This window comes from Channa argus, chromosome 18 (assembly GCF_033026475.1).
Source record: "Channa argus isolate prfri chromosome 18, Channa argus male v1.0, whole genome shotgun sequence".
NCBI classification, from domain to species: domain Eukaryota; kingdom Metazoa; phylum Chordata; class Actinopteri; order Anabantiformes; family Channidae; genus Channa; species Channa argus.
Genome location: NC_090214.1, coordinates 20,936,197 through 20,957,195, shown reverse-complemented (window position 1 = coordinate 20,957,195; position 20,999 = coordinate 20,936,197). Strand labels below are relative to the sequence as shown.

Genomic DNA, 20,999 nt, shown 5'->3' with positions numbered 1-20,999 from the left:
GAGGGGGGCCTAGGGGGGCTCTGGCCATAGACATTTTGTACCCTGAAAACTTTATATAAACATTATTAGGGTTTTGTTATACAGTCTATTATTTCAGAAAAAGTTTTAAGTTGAGTTTTAATATTTTTAAACCATTTTCTAACTGTGGCAATCTATTTTTAGTATGTGCCTCAGTTTGCCCACCCCAGTGAAACATTTTTAAATTTGCCCCTGATTGTCTGTTACGGTTCATAGCAAAATAAAACATTATAAAAAAACAGAACAAACAAAACTTCCTTACATTGGTGTTTTTAGTGTGTGTGTGTGTATATACTGAATCTGCATGGCCCATATAAATTATGAAAATACATGTATGTATGAGTGCTGTAATAACTTTGCAGCACATTGTTGTGCCCTACACGCTAAACCTACAACAGACACAATGGAATGTTTTCCAATTATCACGCAAGTAGTTGTTGTTGAGAAAAGTATAATTTGTTTTTATACATTTGTGTGTAGAGTTTTGATGCAAACCAAGTAACTGTTAAAATGTTGTTAGACTGGGCTCTAGTTAGGTTTAATAAGACGTGACTGGTTGAGCTGTGTCACTGAAAACGTGACCACCGTCTTCTCCCTGTTTCTCCGGTAAATCAGTCCCGTATATATCAGCCCCTCCTATTGTAATATGCGGTAAACAATCGTGACTTTTGTTCAGTCTGAATCTTGTCTTAAATCATATTTTATTGGTTTAATGGAGCCATTGATTCCTTTTCATAAAAAAAAAACGGAAAAGGTGGCATATTATGAAATGTGTAATGTGATTTTTAACGCAACTTTTATTAGAAATGTAGTGAAATGTAATATTTGATCTTAGATGCAGGGAAGTAAAAAAAAAAAAAAGCAGCCAGAAGTACAGTACAGTAAAAGTACTGCGTCCGTCCTCAGAAGGATGATCACATGAGACCGGTGATGCTGTGAGCACCGCGGACACATGTACAGGTAGACAGGGGACGAATAGTCGGGAGTAATAGCAGCTTTAGGCCGAACAGCAGGTAAGATAGTCACAGTCACTGTTTCCTGTTTGTCACAGCTATTTCTAAAGATGTGCGTAAGATTTGGTATCATTTTGTCACATTCAGTTAATTGTGAGAATATTCTGATGGAGGCTGATGTTTGCAGAATGGAGTACAGACATAATGTGAACTTGGAGGAACTGTGTCCAGTCTGTGGAGATCGAGTCTCTGGGTACCACTACGGTCTGCTGACCTGTGAAAGCTGCAAGGTCCGTTCAGGTTTTTGTACTGCGTGCAGTTGTGTAACTTTCTTTTACTAGGGAGGTTTTTTTTTATTACTAGCAGTTAGTGCTAAATTATTATCAGGCTCACGTATGCACGTCCAGAGTCTTTATATGTTCTGGCTCAAAACGATTTTCTCAGGTGAGTTGACTCGAATATGGATTAAATTTGAATTAGTTTTGATTTGAATCCAAAACACCTCATTGACCACACAAAATATGAATTAATCATATTTTCTTTCAGTATATTTAATTTTAATAAATTACATAAAAATCGTTTTCATAGAATTGGTCATATTTTAAGTATATGATTAGGGAATAAAGTGTGTGACTATGGGATTTCTCTCAGTTTATGTTCGTGTTGGACATGGATGTTGGTTTGCGCAGCAGGTTGTGGTGTCGGAGAGTTTTTTCTGAGCCGCAAATGGAGCCAGTTTATTATTATTATTATTATTATTATTATTATTATTATTATTATTATTATTATTATTATTATTATTATTATGTTTGTTTCTCATAAATAATCCAAGAAAACAGTCCCAGTCAGCTCTTAGAAATTGCCTATAGGAGATGTTGGTTTCTCTTCTTCTATGTGAACTCGTCCAGTCCACATTGCGAGAACAAGTGTCTCCTTCTTCTTCGACACCCACAGGGCTTTTTCAAAAGAACCGTGCAAAACAACAAGAAGTACATCTGTGCAGAAAGCCAGGAGTGCAGGATTGATAAGACTCAGAGGAAACGCTGTCCGTTCTGCAGGTTTCAGAAGTGTCTATTAGTCGGCATGCGACTGGAAGGTAAGTACTAAAGTACCAGTGAGTGGAGTGACACTAATGTTTTTCAACAAAGCGACAACTTAATATTTAGGCCTAACATAATAATAATAATAATAATAATAATAATAATAATAATAATAATAATAATAATAATAATAATAATAATAATAACATGAACAGAAAATCCAGACCTGTATAACATTTGTTAATAATTTGTGAATGTAAAATCATTTTATTATACAAGAAAGACCATTTATTAGTAAGAATACAGTATATACAGTGGAATGATCTAGTATTTGTTAAAGATTCAAGTTTTGGGGCTCAGGACAGGTTCGAATGAAAAGAACTTTGAATGGTTTTCTATTTGTCTACATGTTTTAGTCTCCCGAGTCCTGAAGGGACATGAAATGCTGGGATCCATGTCAGTTACACCTAAATTACAGCTAAAACAGGAAGAATATCTTGTAACTGCTGCAATAATAAAAGGGTTGATGTGAAAGTATGTTACGCTTCCCCCTTTTTATAATCTGATGATAGAACAGGACAAAAAGTTGTAATATTGTTATATTGTAATTCCATCTAACTTTAGAATTTGGCCCTGAAAATGCAAGTTAACTCAATTAATTGTATTTTCAACAATCCCCATACAAACAACTGTGGCTCAGCTAATTACAGTCACCCATAAACTGCAGGGTCAGTGCTTTGGTTCCCTGCTCCTCACAGTCACATATTGTTGTCGTGTTCTTGGGCAAAACACTGAACTCTGCTCATGTATTAACCCCGGAATTCTCTATTTTTAATGTGCCTAACGAGAGCAATGCACTTATTTATTCAATAAACAAATTATTTCCCTGAACATTTATTGGTAAATTCAAGAATTTAGATCATGATTATTGATTTGCATAAACTCAACTTTCCCTTTAATTAGTTAAGACACATTTAAATAAATAAATTAGGTGAATATATTGCAGCCCTATTTTTATACTAAACACACAGGAAGGTCCAAATTAGGTAATTACTGGAAGACATCAAACTTTCCTGAACTCAATGTCATTTATAGAGAAAAACATTTCTAGTTTATAAATAAAGTGGTTTATGGCTCCATAACAACACAGATGCACAGCTTTGATCAGATGTGAAAATAAATCAAATAAAAACTTGGCTGTCTTACATTGCTTCTATTTTGTTTTCTATTTGTGTATCACTAATTTCTAAAAAAAAAATAAATAAATAAATAAAAAGTTATGTGTCAGTCCTTAAAGGATGCTCTTGTGTGTCCTCGCTTATCTCTCCTCAAACATCACTCCTCAACCCTCAACCTTTGATCCTCAATCCACAAAGCGATATAGGAGGCACCCTTCAACACTGAGGACTGGAACAACTTCCGGGGCCACCAAAAATTGAGGAACAATTATTTAAGGGAATTAACAAGCACCCAAAAAAATTCCTAGTGTGTAACCAACACTAGCTTGTTTGTCTGTAACATAAACCCATGTTGTTGCCCCAAAATGACTAAAAACAGTATTTCAAACACATCAGTATTGTTACCAAATGTTGCTCATGAAGCTCTGAACCATTGTGAATCCAAGGCAAGATCTCACACATGCTGAGTAGACAAGTTTACTTCAGACCACTGTACAAGGTTGTATGAGAAATCATAGTCTCTGGGGCAACTTTTGTTAAACCGAAAAGTTTGAATAAAAAAACATTCACCCAGTGGAGCAGTATGTCCAGCTGAGAGGTCTACGGCAGAGACAAATAACTTAATTTACGTTGCAGACTGATTGACAGGCTTTAGTGTCTGTATGAGGGTTGATGTGAATTCTAACCCTAACCCTAAAATCCTGTACTATGTTTTGCAGTGCGTAGCTCTACACGTGAAGACTTCTCAGGCTCAGCTAAATATCTTACTTCTCAGAGGCAACAATAATTTATACATTATTTTAAAACTTTACAATATAATTCCCCAATGCATAGTAAAGTACTAATACTGTTGTTTTTTACAAAATCAAAAAAGAAAAAAATCACATTGTCCGACTTTTTATCCACTGACAGTATTACTGTACAATGTACTTATTTGTAGGTACTTTAAAATACTAATGTATCAAATGTGTGAATGTGAGTATGAATGATGTGCAGCCCTGACATACACTGTCATCTTGTTCCAGCTGTACTCTGCCTTTCATCTCTATGACAGCTAGGATCAGCTCCAGCAACCCCATGACCCTGAACAGGAAAAGCCAACCTGTTCTCCCACCTTAATGCCCATAGAGGCCGTTTGTCCCTATGCTCTCATACGATCCAGTGATCTGTTTGTTGAAATAGCACAGCTGTTTTAGTGGATGGGTGGACTTTTCCCATTAACACATCACCATGAGTAACTGCTGTAAACACATTTTTCTCATCAGCTGTTCGTGCGGATCGGATGCGAGGTGGCAGAAACAAGTTTGGCCCCATGTACAAGCGTGATCGTGCCCTCAAGCAGCAGAGAAAAGCTCTGATTCAAGCCAGTGAATTCAGAAGACCACCTCTGGACTCTTCAACCTACCAGAGAGACTTTACCTTTGCTGGTTGCCTCCGAACAGAACCTTCTTTACCCACTGCACAAAATGACAGCATCAACCACCAACCTCTGTCACTGTGTCCACCCCTGCCCTTCAACTCACCTGGTTATACCCAGTGCCAATGCGCCTTCATCTTGAACTGGTCGGTCAAGTCAGAACACAGCGACTGTGCAGGTTTACCAAGTCCCGTTGCAGGAGTCTGCATCAAATCCGATAAGCTGTGCTCAAGCTCTCCACAAGGTCTCAGGATACCTCAGCTGGTGCTAGAGTTCCTGCACTGTGATCCCGATGAGCTACAGCTGCAGAATAAGATGGCTGCTCGCCTCCTGCAGGAGCAGGCTGGCTGGAACCAACAAGAGAGTCCCAGCACCTTCAGCCTGATGTGCATCATGGCTGACCAGATGCTGTTCTTCATGGTGGAGTGGGCTCGCACAGCCATGTTCTTCAAACAACTTAAAGTAAGGTTGCATTTTGAAATTTCCCCTTCAAGAGTCACCACAGCGGTTGTCATGTTGATTTGGTTGAGCTTTTATGCCAGATGTCCTTCCTGCTGCAACCCTCCCATTTTATCCGAGCTCGGGCCCTGCACCAAGGTGGCACTTGGTAACTGGGCAGGGCCGCACGTGGTGGGGAGGGATTCGAACCCACAGCCTTCTGCATCCCAAACCAATGCTCTACCACATATCCACCAGGCCCGTCAGATCCCAATTAAAACGGTGTTAGTCTAAATTCAAGATCATAGCTTCAGACCCTGTTTGTACCTGAAAATGATTGAAGCTTATTACTCCAGTTCAGTTTGTTGATCTCTTGTTTGTGGGCAAAACCAAAAACCCTAGGATATTCAACTAAACTTAAATAAACCTTAAAATAAAGGTTTACCATAGTAAATAAACCTTTGATATCCACATAAGTTGGCCCCGAGAACGACTGGAGACCTGTCTAGGGTGGACCCCGCCTCTCATCTTATGACAGCCCCCTGTGAGCATTAACAAGATAAGTGATTACAGATAATGGATGCATATCCGCGTAAGTTGTGGGTCCACAACTTGTTGTCAAAGAAACACCGACAAGGGGAAGCAGAATGAAAATGGGACAAGGTAGTGGCACAAACAAGGTTAAGAGTGGCCTCATTAGGAGAGACAAATACTAGAGTGATGCTAAATTTGCGTAATTCAGCCTAACATATGACCTAAATGTAATTTAGTTTTGATTGCTTTAACTACAACATGGATGTAAATGGGCAATACAATATAAAAGTGTTATAACTGCAATCCTCTGTTACTTCTTGCGTCCTTACCTTCCCCTGGCTCCATCATCTCGCCCTCTTCTATGCTCCATAAACTCCATAAAGTCAGTGTATGGACTGTCCGACCTTTGACTTTTGCCAATCCTTTGTAATGTTTTTGTATCGCCAAGGTAACGATGACAATAAAACAGTACCACAAAGCAGGAAAAAGTTACACTGCAATATCTTACATAGAAGCAGTATAGGTTGATTAAATGTACTTTCTAAATATACAAGTAGCCTTATCACCTGACATACTGCTACTCCATGAGGGCATAGGTGATGTCGTGGCATCGGATGGAGGCCACAGGCTCCCTTTTGCAGGGGTGGTTCTTACTGCAACCTCACTGCTAGATTTAAACCAAAATAGCTGCCACTTTCTGTGTCCACAGGCCCATCAACGATTAAAGGTGTTTACATTCACGTGTCTCAAAATGCATTTTCTGTGCATCCATGAAGTTTAACAAATGTTTTTGCTTTCTCCAGTTTGACTCCACGTTTGCTTGTTAGCAGTTTTCTTCAGCCCCTGTCTTTGTTGGCACATTGTTGCAATACTTGATGCATTGCTTCTGCCAACTCTAGAACACTGGAAACCAGTGGTAGGAATATCTATATACTCACTTGTCACTTCATATACCATCTCATACAGTCCAATACAGCATCTCTGCCCTGAATTCTGCTTTTACCAAGTTAAAGTTTCTCAGTCAGAAAGGTGATCATTCTACTAACATTTAGAATTAAAGTCAAAGTTGGTAGTGGATCTATAGTAGAATGTTCTGGCCCCCTCATTTATTTGAAATTGGGGTGACAATATTGCCAAAGTGCATATGGTCTGTAGACATACCTTTTCAGAAATCATTTTCAGAAATAATGCTTTTTCGGGTGAAGAAATAGATGAGAATTATATTTGCTCATACATCTTAAGGTACCAGTTGGCTTAGCTTAGCAAAGAGACTGGAAGATGATTTTGAAATTTCAGAAATTATTTATTTCAGAAATAGAAAAACATTAGAGATGTTTGAAATGTGGCTCTCACTTTCTTTATGGCACAACAATGCTATTTGAATGCAGGCATTTATTGTGGGATCATTATAATGACAAAATCACACAGCGACCACCGTGTGACCACATGCTCAGAAACGTAAATTAAGCTTCAAATGCAAACTGAGGGGTTTTCCTGAGCCATATAATCCTCTCCTAATACTCACCACACTCGGTGTTGAGTCATGGAAACGGGAAGAAGTTAAAGTTGTTTTGAACTGTCTGAGTTTAGATTGAATGTAGATTGATCAGGAGCCTGATAAACGTCTGTTTCTGCTCTAAGTTGAGTGACCAGATGAAGCTGCTGCACAACTGCTGGAGTGAACTGTTGCTTCTGGACGTCATCTCCAGGCAGGTCCTATATGGCAAAGAAGGCAGTCTGCTCCTGGTCACTGGGCAGGAAGTGAGTCACCTCTGCTGCTCTGCCGCTTTCTTTTCATCTCTGCCTCCTTTGCTTGGGTGACCTTTATTTCTAGTCCCCAGTTAATCCAAATCTATCCTAGTTTGGGTTCTTGGTTGCAGGGGGCTGGTGTCACCTAGTGTGCAGTGAGCCCCTGTAATGGATTAATGGGATGGAAATACACAACATTTTCCTTGCTTGTGCTGTTTACTGGCTAGTTAATGGGACATTCGTAGCTGCATTGTTGTTGTTGTTTTTATTTTATTTTTACCAGGTTTATAATTTGTAGGACTTGATGCTGATCATTTGATTATTCTCATCTTCTTTGTCTATATGCTGCAAACACTATGTGTGTCATTTTGTCACCTTGCATGGATATATACTACACCATCATCAGTCTACTGTATCAGGCGTAGTTTGCACCAGTTATCCTGAGAAAAACACTGTCCAAGTTCTGGGCTACTGAGACATAATAGTGTTAGATGAGAGAGGTTTTCTGAAATAAAATGTCTCTATATTCTATAAATATAAACAAATTTAGAGTTTGATCAGGTTCCCAGTGCCAACGATCCAAAAAGGCATCACAGCATCTGTGATGTGTGGGGGTGCGGCAATGCTCACGGCATCAGTGACTTGCGTAAGTATGAACACAACACAACACAAAGCTGTACATTGGGATTTCAGAGAAAATTGCCATCAGGGACTTTCTCTGGAAGTCAGTGGATATTTCATCAGTACAATTCCAGCTTGGTGAAGCTGAACCCAGATTGTGTGTTTTGCTGAATGAATTAAAAGTGTATGAAGCATCATGAAAAGGAGAATCAAACAATGATGGCAACAGGGTGTTGAGCGGCTGAATTGTTTTGATCCAGCACCCAAACTGCAACGTTACAGTATCATTATTTCCCAACCCATTAAAAAAGTAAAGGTGATGTAACACAGTGGTAGATATGACACTGTCCCAACCTTTTGTGAGTGTTGCAGATATCAAACTCTAAATTTGCTTATAATTACGAAATACAATGAAGTTAGTCAGCCAATTATGTACAACCTTTCTTTGTGTTTTGTCAAATAGATAAAACTTTAGGAGAATTAACCAATTACAGATGTTGGTTTTACTGAATTTCAGAAAAAAGAAAACTACTTAAAACTTATAGAAACTTCCCTCTCATTGCTTATAATAAAATTTAGAGAAAATGTCACCACACAAAATTGTGCACAGGACTAAATGTAATGGAGCCCATCCAAACCCTGCATGAGTGTCTCCAACACTACTGGGACCCGTGTGTACTGTGTATTTTGCCAGGAAGTGACACATGGTAAAAACCTCATAGTTAAAGCTGTGCAGAGCTTGGTCAAATATAATTTTACACAACATCACTGAGTATGTGGGTAAAGTCTAAGCAGGTGAGAAAAGTTGGACATTACCAAGCAATGTCTTCAATTGTGATTATTTTAATTTTTATTTTATAGTTGTGCATCAAACAGGGACAGACTGTAATTACACTGATGGTGTATGTTTACCACTGGGTTTAGGTGGAGCTGTCAGACATAACCTCCTCTGCTAGTCCTACCTTAGCCAGCCTGGTCCACAAAGGACAGGAGCTGATTGAGAAGCTGCATATCCTAAACATGGACCGCCAAGTGTTTGCCTGCATGAAGTTTCTCATCCTCTTTAACCCAGGTTAGTGACAACATAGTGACACATTTTGAAGTTAATGTGATCAGTGTGAACAGTTTTTAAATGAATGACACGCAATATTTAGCACTGAGAAATGACTTGCAATGATGTGGCTGGGCAGGCAGATGTAGAAAGTGCAGGACTGTCATCCCAAAGACCCAACAAAAAACACTTTGGTTAAAGTTAGAGAAAGGTTGTGGTTTTGTTTAAAAGCAAAAACACGTTGTATGTCATTGTTACATTATTCTCTATAAAGCCAGACCATAATCTTTTTAACCAAGTGCTTATCCCTTTGCTATGCACCTAAATCCTTGTACAAACACAAAAATATGTATATATAATATAACATAAGGCCTGTAGTATTAGCTATTAGGTGAAGTACACTTTGGAGATGTCTGGACCACTTGTCTGTAAAAGTACTTGACAATGGCACTAAAATAAGCATCATTACAGTTTTCTCATTTACTGTAGAGGTTTCAAACATTGTATAGCATTTCATGGTTGTGATGATGGGGTCCGGCTTTTTAAACAAATCAGTCCAGTTCTTGTTAATAAAAACAAACTATAAACAAAAACTACCCCCCCCCCCCCCCCCCACAATCCGTGTATATGGGTATTACATAATGCTGTTTATTGATTTAGGTCCAAATCTTGATATTTTTGTGCATATGTTTATAAATATGCATAGGCGGTGCCCTCTGCTGGTTGTAACCCAGCTTTTGCAATTGAATTGACCTGGTGGCTGATGTGGTAGCAGCTTCAGTCACGAAGCATCACGTTCGACCCTCCTTTCTAATTTTCCTTCTACTTTAATTTTTGTATAATTTATCTGATCTTTAGTTCCTTAGCTGAGAGTTTAGGTCAGTCCCAGATTAATGTGGTCAGAAAGAGGCTGTCCAGAGAACTCAAGTTAGTTTTCCACTCTCTGACATGAAATGGTTTCACAATTCTTGCTCCATGAATATTCATGTCTTGCTGTTTTCCCTTTTCTACACTGACAAGATGTAACAGAGCTAGAAGACCAACAGTTTGTAAAGAGTGTGCAGGAGCAGGTCAAAGGAGCCTTGCTGGAGTACACATGGAGCCCCTCTTCCCAGTACCTCAGACGCTTTGCTCACCTGTTGCTGTGTCTGTCTGAGTTACACTCCCTCAGTGTCCTTGCTGAAGAATACCTGTACTGCAACCTGAGTGCGGAGGTGCCCTGTAACAACCTGCTCACTGAGATGCTCCACGCCAAGCACAGCTGGGAATGAAGCCTCAGAGAGGGTCTGTGATTGCTTGTTAGACCATGAAAGCATTAGGTTGTCCAAAGAGTGTCTAATAAAATCTGATTAACTTTTGTATTATATGTGGCATCTATCAATTGAACCTTGTAACATTTTACTTAGGACATTATGGGACATTATGGCAAATGTGTGTTTGCTATCAAATCTAGCATGAAGACGCTGAAGTTTGAGATGAGTTTCTAATTTTAATAAAAGTTACTCTGTAAAGTAAATAGGAAATAGGAATAGCCAGTTAACCGGACATGAGATCTACAGTTAAACTAAGGGGATTTATAGCGTTTGGGACAATATTTGTTTAATAATTCACCAGTGGTCAACCAGTGGAGCAGTGTGTCTTTCTCGTGTGTTTTTAATCATTTTTGGTCATCAACACAGCTGAACAAGCTGATCCAGGCTGCTCACTGACAATGTACATATGAGCGGAGAAGATTTATTGTCAGTTTTGTTTAAAGCCTCATAGACTGTGTGTTATTCTAGTGCATTCAGTAAAGCGTAAAGCATATCATGTAGACCACCGGTGTACATAACTCTGCATGTGTGTAATTCCTGCAGTAATAGCAGAGACAAATAAAGTTCTCATGAAGTTATTCTTGCTGTGCTTTTGCTTTGCAAAGAGCCTGTCAGAGACAGCTGTGGATATACAGCTGTCTCTAAATAGTGTCTAACTCTGTCAGTCGGCGACTGTGGTGCAGGAAGGTAGAGCGGTCGTCCACCAATCTCATAGTTGTTGGTTCAATCCCCATATCCTCCAGTCACATGTTGAAGTGTCTTTGAGCAAGACACTGAACCCCAACTTAGTTGCTCCCGGTGAGTGTTGGCCAGCTGCATAGCAGCTCCCCCATCGGTGTGAATGTAAGTGTAAAGTGTGCAGTAGACTTATCACAGCTTTTTGAATGAAAACCACCACCTGCTGTTGCTGGATGTTCACGAGAGCAGTAAGATGAAACCGGAATTATTAAATAATAATCAGAAAGAGGCAAAAAAGTCCTGTCGAGCTAAGTAACTGGTAGTCACCCACTGTCAATATAACAGAAATTATGGTTGTTTTATAAAGTTGTTCTACGTGTGACATCGTTGTATTTGTATCTGTTTACTACAACCTTTCATTGAAACAACCGCACTTTTTCTGAGGGCACCATTACATTATTACATTACATTAAAAAACAAAAAAACAACAGCACGACTTTTGTGATGTTTTTAAAACCCTCAGACTTTGCAGAAAACACCAACTTGAATAAAAGTCTGTGGCCTTCAGCACCTCCTGGCCATAAAACAAGGGTCCATTGTTTAGTCCAGCAGGGGTGGAGACTTCAGTGACACAGTCGATAAGTCCTCCGTTTTTGGAAATCTTCCCAACGCATCCCTTGGATACACATGCTGTGATACCTGAAGCTTGTTTAGTCCAAGATAAATGCACTGGAACATGAAGGCAATGGATGATGGGAACACAGGCACATTTCCTGCAGGTTAAAGACAGAGTACATTAAACCCTTGTTATCAGTTATTGAGATCCCCAGATTACACCTTTAACCACCTGTTTTGCCCTCTCTGCTTTAATAAAAGGCTTAATCAACGTAATGCACTCATCTTGTTGTGTGGAGGTTCCCTATCTGATCTTGTCCACCTCACTGGAGCCCATTTCCTACGCGACCTTGACGTCCACCTGGCATCAAGTTGGCACCAATTCTGTTCAAGGACAGAACATGGCAGCATGTTCACTACACATCAATACAGAATCTGCTGCAGTCATGGCTACAGAAAGTTACAAATTTAAAGGCATTTCATAATTATACGAAGTAAAAGAAAGTCAGCCTCTCAAAATTTTCAGCCTTTCAGGTTGGTGACTTTGTTCTTGCATTCTGGTAATAAAATAAATAAGGCAGAAATAAAACAAAAATGGGGAATCGCTTAATTGTAGAATGTGTTTATCAAGACAAATACATTTTAGTTTAGTATCTGCTCTGCCTCACTCTGTTCAGCCCTTTGCAGTAGCTATAAGTCATCATGAAAGTACAAAACGAAAGAAGTTACAAAATGTACAGTCCAGCAAAAATAATCTTGATACAGGGGAAGACTCAATTTAAAAAACAAAAAAAAGCAAAAAAGCTGTCAAAGTGAATATTTTTGCAACGCTCCAAGGGTTGTTATTCGAGTCTGTGGCAAAGGAGGCACCTCCCCACATAAAGATATGTTTTGGAGCAGCAAATATTTTTAAAAAGAACAGATCCTTACTGTACTTTAACCATCACATGCCATATTATAGAGGACATCCAGAACTACCAATGGCTACTCATCCAATTTACAGGAATCTCAACTCACTGCTTTCTATGTAGGTCTAAGAAGGTAGTTTCTGTTTTATTTGTTTTTAGGAATATTTGTGTGTGAAACCTCAACACCCTAATCAAACAGAAATTTATTAGAACTTGTGGTAGTGCTGAAAATGTGGGAACTATACGTTGTTGTGTTTCTGTTGTCTGGACAACCAGGGAATATTTTATGCATAATATAGAACATTTTAATTGAAAGTGACAAATTATAATCTGAATGATGTGAAGTTCACTGTTCACTGTTCAGTGTATTTTACAGTAGACAGGCTGAGTTGAGAACAGAACAGATTATTTTAAAGTCATCTCAATACTATTGCTTAAATGCTCCAAAATCCCCAAAAGATTTTGTATTTCTGTGTTTTTTTTTTTTACATTACTTTATTACAACTATACGCAAAAGTAAATCCTCTGGTGACTTCTTTTGATTCTTTTGTGTACTGATTAGACGGTAAACAGTAATATTGTAATGTGTTTATCTTTGTTTCTCATTTAGAAAACGAATCTGATATAGAAGAATTTATTTTTACAGTTTACCAGTTTTCTGCATACTTTTCCACAGGCTAAAGATTTCCTGCTCTACCTTGTTGTGTCACTTTCCAAGAACCACAGTCCTGCTGCTAAAATATTTAAACTGCTAAATCTGTTCTCATCTTTCAAATAATAATAATAATAATAATAATAATAATAATAATAATAATAATAATAATAATAATAATAATAATAATAATACATTTTATTTATAAACACTTTTCAAAACACTCAAGGACACTCTACAAACAATCAACAAACATATAAAACAGAAGATATTGACAGGAAAATGCCATTAGAGATTATAGTGAGTAGTTGATCTTGAACAGGCAGGTTTTGAGTCTGGATTTGAAGACCAGAAGAGTCAATATTTCTAATGTCCGGTGGGAGCGAGTTCCAGAGTTTGGGAGCAGAGCGGCTTCATGACAGTCATGAGGTTTTAGTCCAAATGAAACAATTCCCACATAGATTAAACTATCATTTGATCCTTTTCATTTCAAGTAGCCTGCATTTATGTATCTGCAGCTAATATAAAAGTTTAGACAACCGTAGACAAGGCAGCCAAATGAGACCACGCACATTTGAGAAAAGCAGGAGACCCTCTACAAAATCTAGTGTTCTCAAGTTGCCTGTAAGGACAAAATAGGGTATTTATCAAATATTCCAATAAATCCAGCCAAGAACAAGCTATAGAAAAGGTAAAAATGAGTCAAAGACTTTGCTAGTTAATTAATTAATTAATTTATTTATTTATTACTACATTTGTAAAGTAGTAACTAAACCCATGAGCTAAATCAAATGGAGTATAAACCTACATTATTTCCCACTGAATCCCTCATGAAACACAAGATATAAATACTCCAGCTATGTACAAGTGCCTAAAAATAGTACAATTGCCTAAAAAGCACAGTATTTGATTAAATGATTTTAAATGATTTTTCTTACTCCCCTGTGTGGTGGTATCACAGTTTGTGAGAAAGTGCCAAATCATTTCCTGGGCGTTTAAACGCCGCTTCTTTACAAGGTGTCCTCAAACGCAGCACCGTCAACAAGCCGCTTCCTCAACTTCCCGGAAGCCCAAAGCTTCATTCACCAAGATGGCGACGTTGACAGTGAGGCGGCCACAGTTTAGCGGTTTCAGTTTCGAAAACTGTAAAAGGTGAGCGCTTTTCATTGAATGAAAACCGGATCAGGCGAACTACATCACTTGATTTAATAAGGGTCCGACATTTTCATATAGATGGTGCGTAAAATAGAGGTTTTTCAGACGGTTTTCTGGTGATAGATATGTTGAGTAGGCTTCTCTAACCTTACAATGACTCAGGCATTTTGCCACGCTTGTAACGTTAATAACCTTAATGCTCACTTTGGTTGTTTCTACCTTAAGAACATTATATTTCACAGATTAAAACATACAGGTCACATGTAGCATTTTAAGAAACTGTGTTAGTAACGTTATACAGTGTTGTTTTCCAAAGAAAATCGCGGCTCCGAACGTTTCTTCTCGTTACTCTGCTAACTGTTGCCTGTCTGTGATACATTTCTTCACTTTGATCATCGCCTGCATCACAAACACTGTTTAAAAAAAAACAAAACAATTATTTCTCATGGTTTAAATAGAAATAACCTGTGTCGGCTCTTGGAGACTTAAATTCTAACGTTTTAAAATAATTACATTAAAATTCCAGCATCTGTTTATCATTGGCGTTTCTACTTTTCACATAAAGAAAACGATGCCATGTTTGACTTTTTTTAGTTGCTAAAATGACAATATAACACATCTTATTTGGGCCATAGTATGTATGCAGTTCATAATGAAACACATGTTTAATCATTAAAACATCTGCCCTTTAAATAATGTTTCTATAAAACACAATGGCAGAAATTTCAGGATGGATTTTTGGGGTTTTAATTTGCTGCCAACAGAGTAGAAAACATAAACAATCTAAACTGTTCTTCCCAACTTGTATCCAACTGTAACTCCATTAAATCCTGAAAAATATATTTTCCATAAAACACTGAAAGTTGCATTACCTGCACAAAGTGGTTTAAACATAAAAAATTACATGTGTTTTATAAAAATATTACGAACCAATAAATGCTGATGAACCATTATGGATTGTACATGTTTTGCCATAATTACCATATGTATTGTTTAAAATGCACTGTTTTCTTAGTTCTTACTTGTGTACTTTAAGTACTTAGTATTTTGCCTAGTATTTTAACTTGAGTGAAAGATTTAAAGTGGCACTTGTAGTAGAGAATATTCTTAGGCCAATACTGTGAGTATTATGTTTATGTAGTTCTACCACCTCTGCACACAGTGGATCCCATTTTGCTGCGTATGAGGCTGCGTAGCTGCAGCTTGCTCAGTAGCCGAGCTGACCCATGTCCTTCGTGTCATTATTCATATCAGCAGTAGTTTTGTTGTGGCTGATGGGTACAGTTCTACTGCTGCAGGGCAGCACTTACAGCAGTAGATGCTAATGTGTACATTCATACATTTAAGCCTTTTTTTTAAAAATTTCAATTAGAAATTATGTACGTTTGTATGTACGTTTTTTAAAAAGCTCTATGTAGTCATCAGCAATATGTTTTTGGGAAACCGAAAACAAAGAGCAGCAAGCCACAAATTGACCGTTGTTGATTTTACTCAGGATAAACCATTTCATTGGTTCATTAATTCAGAAGACCAACCGTTTAATAAATATGCAACCTGTGATTTGATATTGAAGACTTCACTCAAGGCAATAATTGGGCAGGTGTTCTATTTTTTTCTTTTTTTCCTCCTGTTTTTTCCTTCTGTTCAGCTTTTCATTTTTGATTTATTTTCAGAAATGCTTTATTAGAAGGTGAACTGAACCAAGTGGGATGCAGCTTACCGGCTGCCCGTAAAACGGGAACAACTATCTGTGGTGTTGTCTTCAAGGTGAGTTGCACAAACCAGGCTGCTTCAAATAAGTCAGAACTGAAGATGTAGTTTAATCCGAAATAAAAAGTTTAGTAGCTACTAGTATGCTGGTTTATGTTGGTTTGGACAATATGTCATTTCAGCATTGTCATCACAATGTGCGCATGTGCAACAGTCTCATTACCAGATGTGCAATATGTTTGTTGCATATAACCAAAGAAAAACTTGCATCATTCTCATTTTCCATGAATCTTCTGCAAGAGAAGTCTTTTCCTCTCTACAAATTTCAGGAGTGATGTTTTTGGAGTCTGACTTCAATGCTGCTGTACCCAACACGGAACAGCTGATAATTCACCACCCACTCCCGTTACATAGGAGATAAAACAAACACACCCGTAGTTATGGGATTAGGATTAATAGGCAGCGTATGCTACTTACTAATGATTAGCAGAGGTCCTAACCTGTATCCACACTGGGTGCTGTTTGATGCACTGTTTTTATTTTAGAATGAAATAAGACGACACAGACAATGCAAGAGAAACATAAAGCACATTTTCATCACTAGCCTAACTTACAAAATCATTCTAGACTGATTAACTCTTTGCAGCTAGAGCTATTTAAGTTTTATGGTAAAGATTTTTGTACTTCATATAACAATACACATTTACTGGCCACTTTATTAAGTAGACCTGTAAAATCAAATGTAATCCAGTGCACCGAATCTATGGGAGATATATAGCTATAAATTATAGCCATGTGAAAGGCAGAGAAGAGTAAGTCAGTTTTGTCCAATAGCTCTTGTCTACAAAATTTTGCTTTGTTATAAAATACATTTTTAAAAATCCCATGAGTTCAGTGTCGCCGCAGCAGATCATTGTCCGCATGTTTGGCACAGTTTTTACTCTGGATGCTCTTCCTGACAAAACCCTCCCCAATTTCTACCGGGCTTGGACCAGCACTGCACAGCTGGGGAGGAGAAAGGGCTGTTAGGGGATCAGTGTCTTGCCCAGAGACACTTCAACGTATAGCTGGCACCGGGGATCAAACCACTGACCCTTTGATCTGTGACTGCCTTACCATGTACCAATCTGTACCAATGTGTCATGTATCAAACTGCCTGTATGTTGGACTTTCACCAAACACACATTACACACAGGAAAAGCTTCTCCCCTCTTAAATTTGGATTAGACATGTAAAACAGTTAAGTCAGAAGTACAGGACAATTTTATTGAGTCTGATTTGCTTGTGTCTGTCAAGAATGGCGTCATCCTTGGCGCTGACACCAGAGCCACTGAGGGCATGGTGGTGGCTGACAAGAACTGCTCCAAGATCCACTACATCTCTCCCAACATTTAGTAAGTGACAGCTGCTCCGGTTTTCTATACCCTCCAGATAATGAGCTGAAGAACATGTGTTCTCTTGAGAGTTTAGTTGTCTAACTACTAGCCTGCTATGTCATTGTGTTGTTGCCCAGCTGTTGCGGAGCAGGAACAGCTGCAGACACAGAGATGACCACCCAGATCATCTCCTCCAACCTGGAGCTTCACTCCCTCTCTACAGGAAGGCTGCCACGCGTGGCCACAGCTAACCGCATGCTCAAACAGATGCTCTTCAGGTACGCTCTCTGGGCTGGATCCCTCTGTCACATCATTGAACCATGAGTGTTGATAAATCTAATAACCCAAAGAAGATGTGTTTTTGGAGTTTGTCTGAAGATCCAAGTGTCATGTGCTGCTCCGTGTGTGTTTGTGGCTTCAGATATCAGGGCTACATTGGGGCTGCTCTGGTTCTGGGTGGAATGGACTGTAATGGTCCTCATCTTTATAGCATCTACCCCCACGGCTCAACTGACAAGCTGCCCTACGTCACCATGGGTTAGTCTCCCACACCAACACACCACTGTGTGTATTGGTGTGTGCTTCTTATATTTCACTCGTAATTTGTTATCTTGCGTTTTAAAAATGTTAGTTTTATTTTATTTTACTGATACGTGGTGTTTGCCAGATGCATCGGGGGAGGTGCAGACCTTGATCTACATCATGTTCTGCTTTACATTTTTAGAAGATGTTAAACAGTGGTGTTGCTGTGTCTAACCAATACTAGACATTTGACGGAAATTTGGGTTTTGACACAAATGCTCAACATAAGTAAATGTTTTGAATCCCTTTTGGATATACACTCACACGTAGTACAAAACTCTAACTCACTGTAGCTGTCTTCTAGCTAATTAGCTTTCAAACCACATAGAGTAGAAGTTAGAAACATATTTGCTGGACAGAAGATTTCAGTTTTAAAGTGGTGATGATCTTATCTAGGTTCTACAGAGAAATGAGGTGCCGTAGTTTAACATTCCAGTCGTGTATTTCAGGTAATAAGGACCTCAGTATTAAGATACAAAACCACAAACATTGACTTGTTGCACTCTGCTCTGCCAGCTCAGCTACCCTGCTTTTAGTTAATCAGTGTGTGGAAGCAGTGGAGCTGCAGTGCTCTCTAGTGGACAAACCATCGAAGCTGCTCCGAATAACCAAAGTCTGGCCTGTGTCAGACTGAGCTCTCTGTGGTCTTCTGCCAGATGAGAGAGGAGTACTGTGTTTACAGCAGGAAGCTCAACAAACAGCAGTGATTTTCTGATTTGTGTTGCTCTGGGTTTTACCTCTCTGGCTACAGATACAGTCTGATCTCATCTGGATTTTGATTTACAGACCACCAACCATTTTTAATCTAAGCTGAAATATCAATGATGCAGCTTTTAGTTTTTCTATTTGTAAAGGCTCTGGGTCCCTGGCTGCCATGGCTGTGTTTGAGGACCGCTACAAGCCTGACATGGAGGTTAGTTACCGACTCACAAGAGACTGTCCTGCTGTGTGTGTGTGTGTGTGTGTGTGTGTGTGCGCTCATCCCAAAAAGGTAAATTTGATTCCTTGTTATGTTTGATACTGAAGGAAGAGGAGGCCAAGCGTTTGGTGCGTGACGCCATAGCTGCTGGCATCTTCAACGACCTGGGCTCTGGCAGCAACATTGACCTGTGTGTTATCACCAAGGGCAAGGTGGATTACATTCGGCCCCATGATGAGGCCAACAAGAAGGGGGTCAGGTGAGCACACGTAGAAAGGAAGCCACCATGATTCACGTGAACAGGAGGATGTGCTGTTGTTTGTGTCTGCTGTAACAGAATGCATCATGTCACATCATCACAGAGCATGTTAATAACACTGTAACCATCATATAAAATGATTAACTTGCCATCACTTGATAAAACTGGTGGATGACTAGTCTTATTGCTTGTTCTTCATGAAGAACACATGAGTTTGAAGCTGTGCAGCTGTGAGTCCAGATGGGAAATCTTTGAGTAGAGTACAGAGTTAACAGCCGTCACCTCACACTAGATTTTACTACCCTTTGTTTTTTAATCCAAATACTTGACTTGCCTAACTAACATGCATGTGTGTGTTGAGACTGGCATGCTGTGCTGAGGACATCTTTAATGTGTGGAACCACATTAAACTAAGACTTGTTTCATGTTATTGATTTTCCCTTACTCTGACTGAAACACTGTTTGCAATTCTTATTTATCTTTTTGGCATAAATTGGTCACATCACCAAAGTCAAAAATATCAAAAGCCCAATATATCTAAGCTGATAAAACACAGCTACAATCTTTCATGTCTTTTAATGAACACACCCATCAAACATACAAAGTGATGGTGGAAAAAGTATCCTAATGTCATATAGTTATGTCTAACTATGGATTGATGAATAGCTTAAGTCTTTGAGATTATGCTGTAAGTCTTTCCAACCACATGCTTATCAATAACTCTGGGTTGTAGATCTTCTGAGATCTCTTTTGGGTGAAACATTAGTTGATGCTGCCTGAGAATAGCACACTGACTGTTTTTGTGTAGGTCAAGGTACAACTCAACCCAATCTCCATTCTTCAATAATTGATGACATCTGTTAAGTCTAGGGTTGTCATTCAATTTTTCACTATCCCTTTGTATGTTTGATGGGTGTGTTCATCAAAAACATGAAAGATTGTATCTGTGTTTTATCAGATAGAATCTTATTGGACACAAGTGTGTCCAATAAAGATCAGAAGGAAGGATCATGACTGTTTTATCACTTAGTAATATTTTGTCGTTTTGACTTTGCTGATGACCAGATCACATTAACTAACCAATTTCTATTATTATTAGTATTAGTATTAGTATTATTGAATCTGTCTTATTCCCTCTGACGCAGAACCGGGGACTACAAGTACAAAAGAGGAACCACCGGCGTGTTGACAAGGGTGGTGACCCCACTGAACATAGAGGTAGTGGAAGAGTCAGTACAGACCATGGATACGTCCTAAAATACTTGGGCTTCCTCGTGTAAATCACCACCCTGTAGAATTCCTAACACACGTGGCATGTTTTTTTTCTTCTTCATGGTTCTCAATAAAAATAAGTTGATTCGTGATTTGTTCTGTTTAGATATAAAATAGCTGTATCCTGTACTGTGTTCCATCTGCAGGGTTTCTGAGAAGAGATCTTATGAATTACTTTAACCAACTCTTAGCTAAATGTATAAACAGCCAGTAGTTGAAAATTTGGTATAGAGTTAGTGTGTCTAGCAGTAGACAGGAAAGCTGATTTAAGAAAGTGACCTTGCAACAGAGGTCCAGATGTGGTCCTTATTTTTTTTTATTTTAAATTTAAAAAAAAAAAAGAAATTACTAAGTAGCATTATTTTCTCAAGGCGTTTTCTTGTGTGTGTCACTTGTCTGGTAATGAGAAACGGGTGCATAAAGCACCAAGAATACCAAATGTTGCCACAGTCAGTAGGGGGCGTAGTAGATCCACACCATAGATGCTGCTAGTGGAAGCCCCCATGATCTATTTTAAAAAATAATTTTACCAAACTATTATTTTTCAGCTATAAAATGAAA

The 20,999-nt window shown here is 38.7% G+C and overlaps 2 protein-coding genes across 3 annotated transcripts; both read left to right on the top strand.

Moving 5' to 3' along the window:
* Positions 1-1,159: 1,159 nt before the first annotated feature.
* On the top strand, positions 1,160-12,195 carry LOC137104229 (nuclear receptor subfamily 5 group A member 2-like). The gene is made up of 6 exons (XM_067485158.1): positions 1,160-1,261; positions 1,926-2,067; positions 4,455-5,068; positions 7,220-7,339; positions 8,873-9,020; positions 10,020-12,195. The coding sequence occupies exons 1-6, from the start codon at positions 1,160-1,162 to the stop codon at positions 10,268-10,270; spliced, it is 1,377 nt and encodes a 458-aa protein (XP_067341259.1). The 3' UTR covers positions 10,271-12,195.
* Positions 12,196-14,172: 1,977 nt separating this feature from the next.
* Positions 14,173-20,530, top strand: psmb7 (proteasome 20S subunit beta 7). 2 transcript variants are annotated; one of them, XM_067483751.1, is made up of 8 exons: positions 14,173-14,317; positions 15,994-16,087; positions 17,327-17,424; positions 17,544-17,684; positions 17,828-17,943; positions 18,843-18,901; positions 19,015-19,166; positions 20,312-20,530. In XM_067483751.1, the coding sequence occupies exons 1-8, from the start codon at positions 14,256-14,258 to the stop codon at positions 20,421-20,423; spliced, it is 834 nt and encodes a 277-aa protein (XP_067339852.1). In that variant the 5' UTR covers positions 14,173-14,255; the 3' UTR covers positions 20,424-20,530. The 2 variants fall into 2 exon arrangements, with proteins under 2 accessions (XP_067339852.1, XP_067339853.1); XM_067483752.1 differs by lacking the exon at positions 20,312-20,530 and adding an exon at positions 19,370-19,596.
* The last annotated feature ends 469 nt before the right edge of the window (positions 20,531-20,999 follow it).